The sequence below is a fragment of the Pipistrellus kuhlii genome, unplaced genomic scaffold (genome assembly GCF_014108245.1).
Source record: "Pipistrellus kuhlii isolate mPipKuh1 unplaced genomic scaffold, mPipKuh1.p scaffold_m20_p_3, whole genome shotgun sequence".
NCBI classification, from domain to species: Eukaryota; Metazoa; Chordata; class Mammalia; order Chiroptera; family Vespertilionidae; genus Pipistrellus; species Pipistrellus kuhlii.
Genome location: NW_023425529.1, coordinates 171710371 through 171725417, shown reverse-complemented (window position 1 = coordinate 171725417; position 15047 = coordinate 171710371). Strand labels below are relative to the sequence as shown.

Below are 15047 nucleotides of genomic sequence, written 5' to 3'. Positions count from 1 at the left end.
TAATTTTGAAATTTCCTAGTTACTTCAATGTAAGCACTCATTATGAGCAAGAATTCAGACACTAAAAGATGTTCTTGAAGTCTTGTTTATCAGTGCTAATACATGTATATCTATCTAAATCTTTAAAAAAGAGACTTGGTCAAATGCTTTGTATGCACAACCATGGCCTGTAATTTTAGAACAATAGTCACATAATCTAATATTTGAATGTACACAGAAACATTTTATGTATGTTTGTATATATGAATATGTGCTTTGTTTTAAATAGTTATTTTTATTATATTATGCTCACGGTGAAGTCTGAAACAAGCCATGCATATCTAATTATTACAAAAATTGCTTTCCAGAAGGTGTTACTTTCAGACACTGCAACTTTTTCTTGAGGCCAGCTCCAATTTATTATAAAAGCATTCAAACATTACAAATATACTAATGTCCCTTATGTTTACTTGCCTACTCAGCATAAATTGTATTCAATTCCTGATGATTCTAAATCCTCATTATTTTGCACTAATGAAGCAGATGTCCTTTATAAGTTAACAAATTTAATATTCCAAATCACTATGAGGAAACATGATACTTAAGTAAACATCAAAGAGATTGCAGGACTTAATACTTTTAAATCTATAACATTTAAGATAAAATTATTTTCAATTACACTGATAACAAAAGGTCGTTTTCTAAATCTATGAATTCTACTCCAAACACACATGAAAATGTTTGTTGAATGGTTTTAATAAAAATATGAACTTTTCTTATTAGCAAGATTCTTTTAGTATAAAGTATGTAACTTCTAAGCTAATATTTCCCCCGAGATAAATCATTATTTTCATTCAGAACTATAATCATTACAGGTATTTTTAAAGGTCTCCAAGATAAATGTCTAATTATAGCGATGGAGGTTATTTTAAGTTGTCTCTGTATAGATACATCTTTGTAGTAACTTCCTGTTCTGGTATTTTAATGTAATGTTCAGTTTAAAAAGGAAACGTTATGGTTAACCTTTCCTTTAACATGGTATCTTTTATGCAAAAGACGGAAGAGCTCTAATATATTTTTCCTTGGAAGGTCACAGTGACCAACTACTTAGTTTGTCAGAAATAAATGTGAAGAGTCATTCATGCTGGGATTGGGCCTTCTGCCCAAGTCTTATGACTGAGCTTACTTTTTCAGTCTGGCTGTCATGTCATTGATGAGTCCTGAAGGACAGAATGAGGAAGCATCTCTCCCAATGTAGGCACTTTGTTTGCAAATGTGGATCTTCTAGCTCTTCATAAAGAAAGACAAATGCTATGAATCTTTGGTTAAAAAGTTTCTCTCTAATTAAATTTTTCGCAAAGAAAAGTAATTTTATTTTCTATGGCCAAAATCAAGAAAGTTAGTTGGAGCCACGTTAGAAACAGATATTGCTTATTACCAACTCAGAATATCCACTTTAATGTCTGCTGCTTGAGAAAGTCCAAAGGATATCCTACACCCTCACATACTGATTCCTCTCCTCTCCTTGTCCCATTTGTAGTGGATATAAGAACCTCTGTAGGCAACTTTGATGGCTTGATAATAATCACCTTGAACGCTTTGTCCTTCTAATGCTTGATTAGAGAGGATCATCCATACATAATTTGCATGAAAAAGACACATTTGGTCTTACTAAAGGTATATTTCTGATCTTTATATATTCATATTTAACCTATGCTTGTTCTTCAGCATTCCCAATGGATCTCTTATGCCATTTTTTTCTTCCAATTTCACAAAACCTTTTATTCCTAGACAAGCTTCTGAGGTTTAAAAATGATTACCCCTTTAAATTAATTTATCTTACCTACTAGTCCTATCATGGAAATCCTAAAAGGTCATATCTATATACAAAGATAATTATATTGATCATGAACATTTCTAACTCCATGATTAACAGGCTATTAACTGATAGTATATTTGATCTGCTTGGGATTTTAGTTAACATCTAGTAACTTTTAGATATATATCATAAAGGTTTCAATTTATCTTTTTTAACTAAGTAGTAAAATACTAGTATGCCACTAAATAATCATTATACAATACACACAGTGAAGGTTGAATGGTATTCATCATCTCTACATCTTTCTAGGTTTCTAAAACTATGCCTTACTGGAAGTATTACATCTTAACAAGTGGAAAGCCTTTTTCAGAATTAGACAATAGAATCATTCTTTTTATCACCATAAAGGTGGTAAGAAAGCAAGACAGAGTTTGAAGAAATGGTGTGTCCAGAGTGTGCAGATTCATTCTTCCTTTCCTTGGGGTGGGAGCTTCCTACTTATTCTGTGTCCTGTCCTGAACAGCTGAAATGTATGTCTATCATATGATAAAGCACCCCTCTTGATTATTATTGGAAATCTTATGGAGAGTTGAATGCCAGAACTTGATGTTTTCCATCCATCCCAAATAGAAACATTGCCTGCTTTTGCTTTTGAACCAAAATATAATTCTCCAAAGACCTATGATTCTAAAATTTTAACTACAGCTTTGATGTTCTCAGTTCTGCTATTTCTGCCTTCCTTTCTAAGGAGGAGCCCCCAACCTCTTTGCCATATACTGTCCTTCTTTGACCCCAGTGGGGGCAGTAAATTCTTCCTAATTATTCTAGCACAGTTCATCTCATGCTCTTTGCTCAAGAAAGAAGACATGCTTTCCCAGACAGTCTTTCTTTGCATTTGTAACCCTCTGTATGAATTTGGATAAAGCCTGCCTTTCATCACCCCCTTGCAATACTTCCTCCTATTACACCCATTTTTTTGGTTGAAGGCAGGCTGTGGAACCCATTCCCGGACTCCTGATTATACATCATAATATCCTATCACCTTTTATTTTTGCAGAGGTCAACACTGGCATGCCAAACTCAACTGCAAGAGCATATGTGTCTCCAGGTAAGGAAATAAGCTTGTAAAATGTTACTAACCAGAAGGACTGGTACCCCTGCTGGCTGCTTCTTTACTAATCAGAACCCCTCTGCATCCCAGTTTCAGCTGTTCTTATTTTCTGCCCCAGTCTTTTCCTTCAGCTCATCTGCCTTTCTGGATTTTGCTTCATGGAATGCAGTTCTTGATGTATGTCTGAACTTGGGCCTGAGAGACATGCACGAGGAAAAGAAATCTATGTCCAGAGACAATTTAGTGACATGAGAACAGGAAAGGAGGCATCTAGGCTGTAAATTCAGGTTTTATATCTTTATAGGTACTTTTCTTAGCTGCCTCTGCTCTGTTTCATCCACCCTAGTTTATTCCTGGATAATGTATCTGTGTCTGATATATGTTCTTTGAGCACTTAATGATCAGTTGTGGGTCCCTAAACTTAAAAAACAAGCCACAGACTTTTAAAAATTTTTTTTTTTTTTTTTTTTTTTTTGGTTTGTTTCTCACTTGCCTATAATATTTGCTGAGAGCAATTATAGACTGAATAGATACTCACTATGTATAACCCAAGTGAACTTATGCACTATAACCATAATTCATTCATTTTTCCAATATCTTTAAATCTAATTAATCTACTGAGAATTTTTTTTCTTATTCCTGTAATTGTGTAGTAAACAGAACCTTAACATATTTAAGAATTAATAATCAGCTGGAAGCTGACCTGGGTTAAATTTTTGCAGACCTGAATTTAAATCTTATTTCAAAGGTATAATAACTTATTTTTTCCCTAAGTTACAGTTTATGAAGATTTTTATTTCTCATTTCATAATGACCACAGATTCATGAAACAAGACATTATTTTGCTTCATTTTACAAGTGAGAAAGCTGAAACATTAGGAATGTTAAGTCATATATGTCAGCAAGCTCAGAAGAGCAGACACTTCAAACTTAGTACTTTTTTCATTATTCTAGATTTAAAGTTCTGGGGTTTTTTTTTGTGTGTGTGTTTTTGTTTTGTTTTGTTTTGTTTTTTTTAATTATGTCCTGTAGCTTGTCTAGGAGGCCATATACTCTGACACAACACAATCTAACTTTTTAAAAAAATCTTATCTTTACTAGGTTTTAATCTTCCTTTCAAAGCTATTGTTAAAAATCATAAAAGCTAAATTTCTCTATATCCTAGATTGTTTTGGCCATATTTAGGGCATATTCATGGACCATTACTAAGCTATAAGTATTTGTATGAAGGGAGGAAGAAGGGAGAAGGAAGAAAAGTAAGAAAGAGAAAGGAAGATAGGGATAGAGGGAGGAAGGAAGGAGGGAAGGAAAGAAGGAAGAAAGAAGAGAGATAAAAAAAAATAATCCTTATGTGAAACTCTTCACTTTTTATTTAGGAATTTATTATTATTATTTTAAATGTCCAGTAGATGCTGTTATGAACCTGAGCTTTTAAATTTATGTGGTGCTTGTCTTGGAATTTAGAGTGTAACTATTATCTTCTGATATATAACTTGAATCATTATAACTTCTGGCTGCTGAATTTCAATCTTTTTTTGATACTAAGTTGTTCTTATTTCTTACTAATATAAACCCTTAGGTCTTTTCTTTCTGCATGAGTTATGTTTTCTGCTAGGTCTGTACTTACATTCTGGTTTCCTTCCTTATCCTTGCTACCTAAGAGAACCTTGCTACTATACATCCCTAATGATTGCATTATGTACTTACTTAGCATGTTTTGTTTGAATCCTAATACAATTCCCCTAGTGGATCGTGCATGGATGTTATTGAGCACCATGTTTGGTCAGGATGTTTATGCAGACCAAGTTGCCTGCAAATATTCTCATTCTTTTATTTAATCTGTGCATGAAAGTTGACTTTCATTCTCTCTTAATTTTGGGATTGTTCCCTGGTTTAATGTTTTTAAAAATCAAGATCACATGTCAGAGAAGGACTTTATCCCACCGGCATTGTGGCTCTGCTAGTATTTCTACGAAGTGCCTACAGCAGTTGTTGTGGGCAATCTTTGTGGATGGACCCACTCCATTTTCATCTCTTTCAAAAGTCTTAGGATCTGGACTTACAGAAATTCTCCTTGTTGTCTCTGAATATTGCATATATCTTCCTTGGACTTGGAAATGCTTCAGTTTTTCTGTTGCACTGTTTTCTAGTCCTCTTTTTCCCATGATGCCTAAGCCTGGCTAGTTTCTAATGTAAGAATCCAAGTGGCATGACTCAGTAAAGCCTCATTCCACTTTTATGTTTTATAGAGTCTCCCATTAGAATATCAGTAACAACCGAAGGAGCAAATACTTCTTCCTGTAAGTATATTTAAACATTCTGTTCACTAGTTTTTAACTCAAAACAATGTCTGTTTCCGAAGGCCCTGCTCAAGTCTACCCTCTGCCCTTATGGAGTATATCAAGTTTGGAAGCAGATGGTATTTGCTGTTTGGCATCAAAATGGCTCTCTGTTATGCTTGGGGTCCACTAGATACCCCCCTTAAGATACATCTGGATATTAAGAGATACCACACACGTGGTCATTTTAGGATAATGTAGTGTCTTTAAATATTGGAAAATAACCGAATAGCCTCAGAGGCCTAGTTCTGGGTGAGCAATAGAGAAAGTTGTGGTTTTCGTGTGTGTGTTTTTCTAGGTGTGTCTTGATGCCTTCAGCAACTGCCTGACGCAGGATACACAGCTGTCTGGGGCTCTGGAGCCAAAGCTCCTCAGTTCCCATGTAAAGCCTGCTGCGATGGAGTAAGGAAACTATATATAGATGCCCTTAATTCAGATTTGATAGCAAGTGACTAATTATGAAAATGTTTGAAAGCAAGTCCCCGGGCAAGATCTCAGATTAGTTTTCATCTGTTGAATGTTAAGTGCGCTTTGTGCTTATGCTGTTCTTATAACTGTTAGACTGATCGGTGCCTCCTGCTATGTCAGGGGAACTGAAGACATTACTAGCAAGGACTAGTAAAAATGGTTTTCATACTTATAAGTTCTGAAAAGCATAGCATTAAATTTTGATATCCGACAGGGGAATTTATCAGACCTTGAAAATAAAATGTATAACTATAGTCTTTCTCTCCCTTATGTTAGCTCTTTATTTAAAGCCATTTCTCAGTTTTGCTAAGCTCTTCAATAAATAGATGTTCCTGATTATTCAGTCCCAACCTGGAGAGTGTTTAAGGAACAGTTTCCTTTGGCTGACAGCATGGTAGGAAGTCCTTGAGAAGAAGGTCTGTACTTTTGGCAACTTGAGTTGTACTGCAAATCTGTTGAAACAGATCCAGGTTGACCTAAAGCGCTTCCCTTCAGGTTGGTGGTACCAGCATTGTAATGATTTGATGCGAGCCTATTCTTTTATTGAACGAAGTATAATGTTTTGGCTACATTTTTAGCTAGATAAAGCATCATTCAACTGGATTGATGACAGCAGTCTAGTAAGATCAAACAGGAAATGAAATGCTAGGAAGGACTAAATTGGCTTCCTCTGAATTCTAAGGGCACTCATTACACACTACAAAATGATAATCCATCTTGGGAGTTTGGGATAGTTGTTATTTAATTCCCCTTATGAAAAGCTTAGCACAATTATGTAGATTTTAGCTAACTAGCATTAAGGAGCCATGTTGTGCTTTGTTTTATATCTTTGAGTGCTTATTAGACAACAGCAAATACTAGATTTTTCTTTTTGGTGTGTTTCCCCCCTTCTACCTCCCACCTCTGGGAATAATTTCTCTCCTGCATGATTCATTGAATACAGTTATTGAAACTCTTGTAATTGGAGCCCTTCATGCTATCATTAATGGGGCGACGGATGCTATCCTGAAGCATAGTCGAGTAATTATGGAATGGAGGAAATATTTCTTTTGGTTTGGTTTTTCCAGAGCTTTAGGGAACTGAAATGAATCTCTCAGTTTACATTTCTATTCATTGCAATGCAGTTGAGAGAGAAAATAATTTTGAAATCTGACTCTGATCTCTAACTCTCAGCAGAATTAGTTCCTAATAGTTGGTAAAGAAAGATTTTAAGACACAGGAAGAAGGCTTTGTGTAGCATAATGTTAAAATATTTCAGTGTTCGGTTTTTGTACATCCCTTTCCATTCAGGATAGGTTCTCAGTAAATATGGTTGAATTGATTGATTAATATATTTTTAACCTCATGAAATATGCTCTATGGTTGGAAACTATAAACCAGTCATGGCAGGATTGAAGTCCAGGCTTGATTAGGACAACAAAAGCCTGGTGAGGCTCTCAGTTCATTTAAAGGCAGCAGCATGCAGAACTCTGCAGTGCAGAGAGCGGTGATGCACACGGATCTCCATTTAGTAAAGGTTGGAGGTGAAATGTGAAGAATCAACAAGAGCCATAAGCTGGACTTTCAGATTCAAAATATATAAAAGAGTCAAAGGCCTTGGAGGAGTTCACGTGGGTTAGAAATAGTCAGCCCTGAAGAGCAGGGTTTTACTTACTTTCGGCCAGAGAGGAATGATGCAATTGCAATGCAATCATGTCTGTGTGGCCTGCATTCTTTGAATTGTTGACATTGGCATTTTCTATAGTATATTTTGAAAAGCTGCTCTGAAAGAGCATGGATTCAGCAAATTGGTGATGTGCTTTAATGATGGTCTGCCTTTTGGGGGCATTTTTCTGAGTGAAAAAGATAGTGTGTTTAATTCCTTTTCAGTTTCTCAGGTGCCAATGCACACACCCTCGTAGGGACATGTCCTCTATGTCCTCTTCTTTCCAGTCCTGTCTGAGAGCCTCCATTCCTGGGCCCCTTTGAGAGGGTAGTTTATGTTGTTAGCCCTGCTGATATCCTGCCTGGGAAGCCAGTCCTGTCTTCTCTGCCAACATCCTGTCTCTCCCTAGAGTTCTCCTTTTCTCTGCATGTTGGAATAGAAAAAGTAGAAAGAAGAAAATAAAAAAGGCCCACCTACCCCTTCAAAATAACACCGCTGATATTTTAGTATATTTTCTTCTAATCAGTGTTTTTCATTCTAGTTTTCTACTTACCCATTCTCCCTCAATTTACTTAATATATAATATAGCATTGTTCCCATGTCATTAAATACTAATCAGAATTTAAAAAAAAAAATTTAAATCTAAAATCTTTAAAAATAAAAATTTCAATCATTGTCACAATAAAGAAATCATCCTTGACAGGAAGTATTTAAGGGATTTATTTTTCATTTACAAACATCTTATTACTTTTGTCCATATTATTTTTCCTAGCATTTTATAAATATTGGCAGAATATCAAAGTTAATCCTTCCCTTTGTGAAGCAAATTTTAACTACTTATTTGAAATTGGGAACTTGTATATTCATTATTTTTAGAATCATTATTTATAATTTTTAAAAGCTCTTATAATAAACTCCTGATAAAGAGCAACATAATTTTTCATTTTATTTTATTATTATTTTTTTGTAAATCAGTCTATCTGTGATTTAAAATATATAGTCAGTGTCCTATTACACATAAGTGACAGGTTTTAGAAGGAGAAGAACATAAACCTTACAAAACATACAGTTGGACTATCTTGTTCCTGCTTTTCACAACATCAGCAAAAAAAGTAAATGGATTCTTTAGAATAAACCTTAATGACTTCTCTCTCAAGTGCCAGCTGCCTCTGACCCCATTTTGCGGACAATTTTGTCGAATGCTGTAAAAAATACAATTGTTATTCCAGCCACTTTACTGAATTAAGCACAGTCCATTCCAATTTAATGTATAAATGAGGAAAACAAAAGTAAAAAGCCTAATGAATAGAACAAGGAAAGGAGATAAAGGTAAGTTTTAGTAGTAATATATGTTTCTAATAATAATAATAATAATAATAATAACAACAACAACAACAACAACAACAGCAAATGTTCATTGAAGGTCTACTGTGTGCCAAACACTGGCTAGGTGATTTATGTGAAGGCTCATGGTTCTCACAAAACCTTATTCCATTTTTCACATGAAGAAACTGATGTATCTTGTCTAAAGTCACACAAGCAGGATTCAAACTTAGTCAGTATAATGATGTGCGAGGTTTAGTCGCCTCAGAGAAAAATAAACTTAATGTTAAAAGGATTGAGATTCTGAGAATAGACTGAAGCATATGCTTTGCTACAAAGTGGATTGGGAGTCCGTTTGGTAGATTAAGGTAAACGCATTGGCTGGAACCAGCTGAGCCCTTGTCATTTTTATGTTCCACATCAAAGCATGCCCGGTGGTAAGGGAAATGGAAAGAACACATATTATACTTCGGAAGGATTCATGCTCTTAAGTCTAAATACTACTGCTGCAAATGACTGTGTAATCTTAGGCAAGTTATTATCCTGCCTGGACTCAGTTTCTATGTCTGTCTAATTTTGTGCGTCTCAAACCCATACTGGGCAAGCCTAATGGGGAAAATGAATGTGGCCCATTCAGCCCAGCTTTACTGTTCAGCAGGCTCTTCTGTATCAGGGAGACAGCTAGTGCCTCAAAGAGTGATGTGGCCCTGAAGGGAGAATGGAACTCAGGGGAGCCTTTGCATCTTATGTGAGCAATATAGGACAATATCTGTATTGTTGGAGGAGGAAAGGAGTTAATGATTTTTAGTCTAAACGATGCTTCTGAAAGTTCTATGCCAGGAAATCGCCGTCTTTTCAAAGTATCACATATTCTCAGCTAAGGCTGCATTTTACAGGAACTTATCCAGGAAGTTGTCTTTGAAATCTCTGAATGAAATGAACAATTCAATCTTTAATTTGGCACCTAAAAGAGCTAGCTGAAGGGGAAATAAAAAACATCCTTTGTCTACAGAGACATTTTGGTTATAATGAGACAGTGTTTTTCACTTGGGAACAACACAGTAATATATATTGATTAGATTAGACCAGATCTGCTGGCCTATTGGTGAGATTTAGAGCTATGGGTCTTAGAGTCCATCCACAGCTGTGCCTGACTTACCTGCTTTCATTGTGGAGGGAACTGCTCAGACTTTTGCTAAATGATTCTCAGCTGGGAAAATGGCATTTCAATTTCAGATCTTTATTGCTGACAAAATATGACTTCTGCCCTGTCTCTGTTGGAGAGCAACTTCTAATTGAATGCAAATTGTATTTCCAGATTTTTATAAACATGGCATTTTCAAGGGTGTGGTGGCTCTGTCTGTTGTGGACAAATTACCATGCATCATATACCAATGAAAGCATGCTTTGAAAAGGGAATTGTCCAGCTGGTCTTTCTGGTTGCTTAGAGTTACTGATGTGTAAGACAATACAATACAATGATGTGAACCAAGAGTAGGCACCTGTGTATCACAGCCATTCATATGCTCAGGTGGGTTATTACCTTTACTTTCAGTTACTATCTGCAACTCCAGTTATTCCTTTGCCCTTTCTGAAGTCATTCAGTGTCTCTCATTGCATTCCACCATTGAATGAGATAATCTCAAATTTTTTGATCATGCTTAGAGCCAAATTATAGTTAATCTTTAGTATTTAGTTGAAATTTACCTTCTACAAAATTATTCTTTTGAACCATACAACTATATGTATGTGTGCTATGTATATATAAATAACTGATATTTGTACAGTTGTCTATATTCTAAGGCATAGTTTTATTTATTAAATCATTTATTCACACAGTAACTTTGTCACCTAGGTTTCATCCCATTTATCAGATGAAAATCTTGAGATTCAGAAATGTGACATGTCCAAATTAAAAACCTAAGGAGTTAGTAGAGCAGAAATTTAAACCTTAGACTTCTGATTTTAAATCTTATTGTCTTTTATTAAAAAACCTTATGGGATCCATACAGCTAGCTCAAGATCAGGCCATCTACATCTACACTAATAAAAGAGTAAGATGCAGCCCTAACTGGTTTGGCTCAGTGGATGGAGCATCGGCCTGTAGACTGAAAGGTCCCAGGTTTGATTCTGGTCAAGGGCATGTACCTTGGTTGCAGGCACATCCCCAGTAGGTGGTGTGCAGGAGGCAGCTAATCAATGTTTCTCTTCCATTGATGTTTTTAACTCTGTATCCCTCTCCCTTCCTCTCTGTAAAAAATTAATAAAATATATATATATTTTTTAAAAAGAGTAGGATGCAAATTGACCATATTTTCCTGACATCCACCAGCCAGTCAGGAGTATGCAAATTAACCCAACAAAGATGGCATTCCATACTGCCCTAGCTGCTCCTGATTGGGAAGATGGAAAGGCTGCTCTGGGCTGGAGTGAAAAGGCAGCTCTAGCCAGAGGGAAGGTGGTGCTGGCAGCCAGGGGAAGGAAGGCCCATTCTCACACGAATCTTTGTGCATCAGGCCTCTATTATATATGCCTAAGTGACCAGTTGACCAGCCAACCAGCCAACCGGTTGGCTGATGAACATGCCACAGACTGATGAAGCTCACAGGGGAGTGTGCACCAGTGGGGTCCCTCAGTCTGGCCTGCACCTTGTCACAATCCAGGACCCTTTGGGGGATGTTGGAGAGCTGGTTTTGGCCTGATCCCTGCAAGCCAGGCTGAGGGACCCCACCAGTACACAATCTGTGCACCAGGCCTCTAGTTTTAAAATATTATAAAAGGTATCAAGATACCTTTTGGTCTAAAATCATTTAGTGACTGACTCTTTGGTTTTTGTTATTTTGAGAATGATGTGGTCTTTTTTTTCAAATATGCTGTTCACAGAGATGGGAATAATCATAGAGCCATTGTTTTAATGGGAATCTCATCTTCATCAAAGAGACAAATTTTCCTCAGTGGCATTTTATATTTGGGATAGATGTGTTGCATTAGTTCAGGCTACCTACTATTTAATTTATTGTATAATATTACAAATCCTGGAAATTATTTGCATGATAGCTAAATCTGTTAGTAGAAAATTGTCAGACCTGGAGCAATTACTTCTCTGTATTTTATTCTCATGGGGTACTTTTTATTTGAATTTTTAAAAATATCTTCCATCTTTTTGTATATTAGCTATGAGAAGGCAGGACATTTTTATTGTATGTTTTTTGTTTAAGAGAAGTATTAAAACTACAGTAATTATTTTAATCACAGAGACATATCAGTAAAATGGATTATATATAAAATAGTTTTAATTTTTAAAAAATGCTGAAGTGGAGCCCTACCCCATTTGGCTCAGTGGATAGAGTGTCAGCCTGGGGACTAAAAGATCCCTGGTTTGATTTAGGTCAAGAGCACCTACTATGGTTGCAGGCTCCTCCCCTGGTCCTAAGCCCTGGTTGGTGGGTGTAGGAGGCAACCAATCAATGTGTTTCTCTCACATTGCTACTTCACTCTGTCTCTCCCTCTCTTTTCCACCCTCCCCAAAAATCAATGGAAAAATATCCTCAGGTGAGGATTAACAAAAACAAACAAACAAACAAACAAACCATGAAATGGTGAAGTGGAGGTCAGAGAATGGAGACAGAGAAGGAACATATCAAGAAAGCATCTAGGAGGGCAGAGCTGGAAAGATTTTGATAAATTTTCTTGTACTGAACTTTGTGGCTTTCTTCATTCTTCATTTTCCCCCGAGTTATTTAGGGATCTGAGAAATAAGAAGATGGAAACAGAGGCCTTTTAATGAAAAGTGTCTGAGTGCTATAAGAAGCTGCTTTCCCACTTCCAAAATATAAAACAAGAAAGGAACAGGATAGAGGAAGGAGTGAGGAATAGCATAAAAAAACAGCAAAAAAGCGGAATGGTGATTTGTTAGGAGTGGACTCCAAGAGCTTAAATATAAAGCTGGCCCAGCCTGATCCAGAGGATCAAGGGATATCACAGGATTGTTTCTTAGCCTTTGTGCTTTGCTTCTCTACAAATATTAGCTTCATGCTCAGTGGCTTTTCTCTGCCTGACAGGGAGATGGCCGCTGGTATCTCTAAGCATGTATCCCTCAGCTCATAATCTAAAAGCAGACAGACTACTCCCTTAGCCAAATAGCAAATTTTAAGGGAGAATCTGATTGGCTCTGCTTGCATCAAATGCCTGCCCCTAAAATAATTACTGTATCCAGGGAGATTAATGACTCTGCTTGGGCCAGGGCAAGGTCAGATATCCAGCCCTGTGTGTGTTTGGGTTAGTGAGGCAGATGGGCTCAGACTCCTGGGACTTGCGTGCTATAGGTTCATTACAGAGAGCAGGGCTCTGTCTCTGAAGAAGGGGAGGGTAGGCTAGACAGGCCAAACCAACACGGTCCTCTACAGCTAACTTCAGAAGAATCAGAAAATAGAAATTGGTCACAGAGAATTTAAAATTAAACATAGATGTCATTGAAAATTAATTTGGTACACAAGTCAAGCAGGGTCACCATTTAGATAATAGGGTAAAAAAATTGAAGGCAATTGAAATATCATTTTTAAAAGACTATTAGTACCAAAGAGCTTATTATAATCATTCTTAGGAATGCTCTCTTTTTTAATCCAAGAAATCATGTGGGGGGGGGGGTGCAGGGGGGGAGGGGGAGTAAAAAAAAAGGGGAGTTAAAGTTTTCAAATTAGAATGCATGGAAAGCATTTTGAAATCTGTAATATACTCCTTCAACTTAAAAGTCAAAAGCACTTGATCCAGGTTCTTTTAAGCAGATTTTGAAAAGCAACTAGTTTCGTTCACCAGAGTAATTGCATGTTGTTTAGTGCCCTCCCCTCCTTTTCCCTCCCCTCTCCTCCCCTTCCCTTCCTTCCCCTTCAGCATGGAAGAGGCATGTTTAGCCCCTTCCATTTAATATTGTATAGGAACCTCAGCAGATCTTAAGCACGAGATTGCACTGAGGGAGGCTTTGTGAGCATCATAGATAGCACCACTAAACCTAAGAAGGTGATGACTCCATGGCCGTCTCCCACTTTTCTCTGCCCTCCTCTTGCTATAATGCATCTAGCATTCCTTCATTTCTTTAATAAAGGCACTCTGTATGCATAGTTCAACTAATCACCAAAGAACTGCTGCAGTGGCACTTTTCATTTTTCTCTCCCGTCTGCCAGAGGTCAGCTAAATCTTCATAAGCAGTATTATGGGCCATTGTGGGTTCTAGCCTAAAGCTGTGCTCATCTTCATTCCAGTCCATGACTGTCTCTTATGTGGAAGATTTGGTGTGTTCATAAAACATGAGCTATCATTTTGTTCTTTGCTCTGATAGTTCAGAGCTTTTTTGTTGTTGTTGTTTTGTTTTTTTCAGTTAATATGAAGCTTCCTTTTTAGAAATGTGACTTGAGAGAAGGAGGGAGAAACAGACTGAGATTGCCTTTGTTAAATATTGCAAGAACTTTTATTTGTAATGATACATTTTATGTCTTTATTTCATTTTTAAAAGGAATTTGGGGCTATTAATTTGTCTATTTTAATAGCAGAAAAGTGAAATATAGAAAGGGATATGCTAAGTAACAACTAAGGTCAAATAGCGAGTGGTAAATTTAAAGATGGATGGCCCTGTTTCTGCCACTTGATTTATAATGTTTAGTCTGCAGTGCTATGAGAATGAAGTTGCTGCATATTTCCCCCCCAAACAAACAATAAACAAAAAGCTATAAAATTTAGTATGTTCCATCTCTAATGAAATGTACCAGGGGTATTGTTAGACAGGGTATTTTTATGATAAAAATGTGGTATGATTGAAGGAAATACGAAATGGAATAGCCTTGCATATATCTGAGAGAAAATGATTTAAGTGGCCTTATAGATTTTCTTACACATTTTGGTACATTTCCCTTTAATTGATCCAGATGGATTATCCTCATGGCACATTCTTAATGTCATGTCCCCAGTGCTCCAAAGCAGAAATGCATCTTTGTTCAGATTTTCCTCAAGTTATCTGTGCAAAAATAAACCATACAAAGAGTCCTTGAGTGGGCTGTAGGATAAACAGATTATGGGGGCAAGAGAATTACCTTATGTGTGCAAATGAGACTGTGTGTGTGAAAGCAAGATAAGCTACAGGAAGGAAGTAGGCGACTCACATAAGGGATTTATTGGGATCTTTAAACCCCTTTTTACTGCACAGGTAAAGGGGGCTGAGATTTAAAACTGTTCAGCCTCGTGAAAAAATAAATAAAAATGAAACATAACATCCACTACAGTACAGAAACGAGTATTACAGAAAACTTTCTGCCTTTTTTTTTCCCCCCCCATGGGCTGTGATGTTTTCAGTAAAAAGCACGCTGAGGAGTA

At 36.6% G+C, this 15047-nt stretch overlaps 1 protein-coding gene across 12 annotated transcripts in view; it reads left to right on the top strand.

Annotated features, from left to right (window-relative positions):
* The window catches only part of NRG1 (neuregulin 1), a 955286-nt gene that overhangs the window by 809466 nt on the left and 130773 nt on the right, over positions 1 to 15047 (top strand). For 10 of the 12 annotated variants that reach the window (XM_045588891.1, XM_045588889.1, XM_045588890.1 and 7 more), the window contains exons 4-5: positions 2856 to 2906; positions 5159 to 5209. The exons of 1 other annotated variant lie outside the window; for it this stretch is intronic. In XM_045588891.1, coding sequence (XP_045444847.1) covers positions 2856 to 2906; positions 5159 to 5209 — 102 coding nt within the window. The remainder of the gene's footprint in view (positions 1 to 2855; positions 2907 to 5158; positions 5210 to 15047) is intronic. One more of the 12 variants, XM_045588892.1, reaches the window with a different exon arrangement.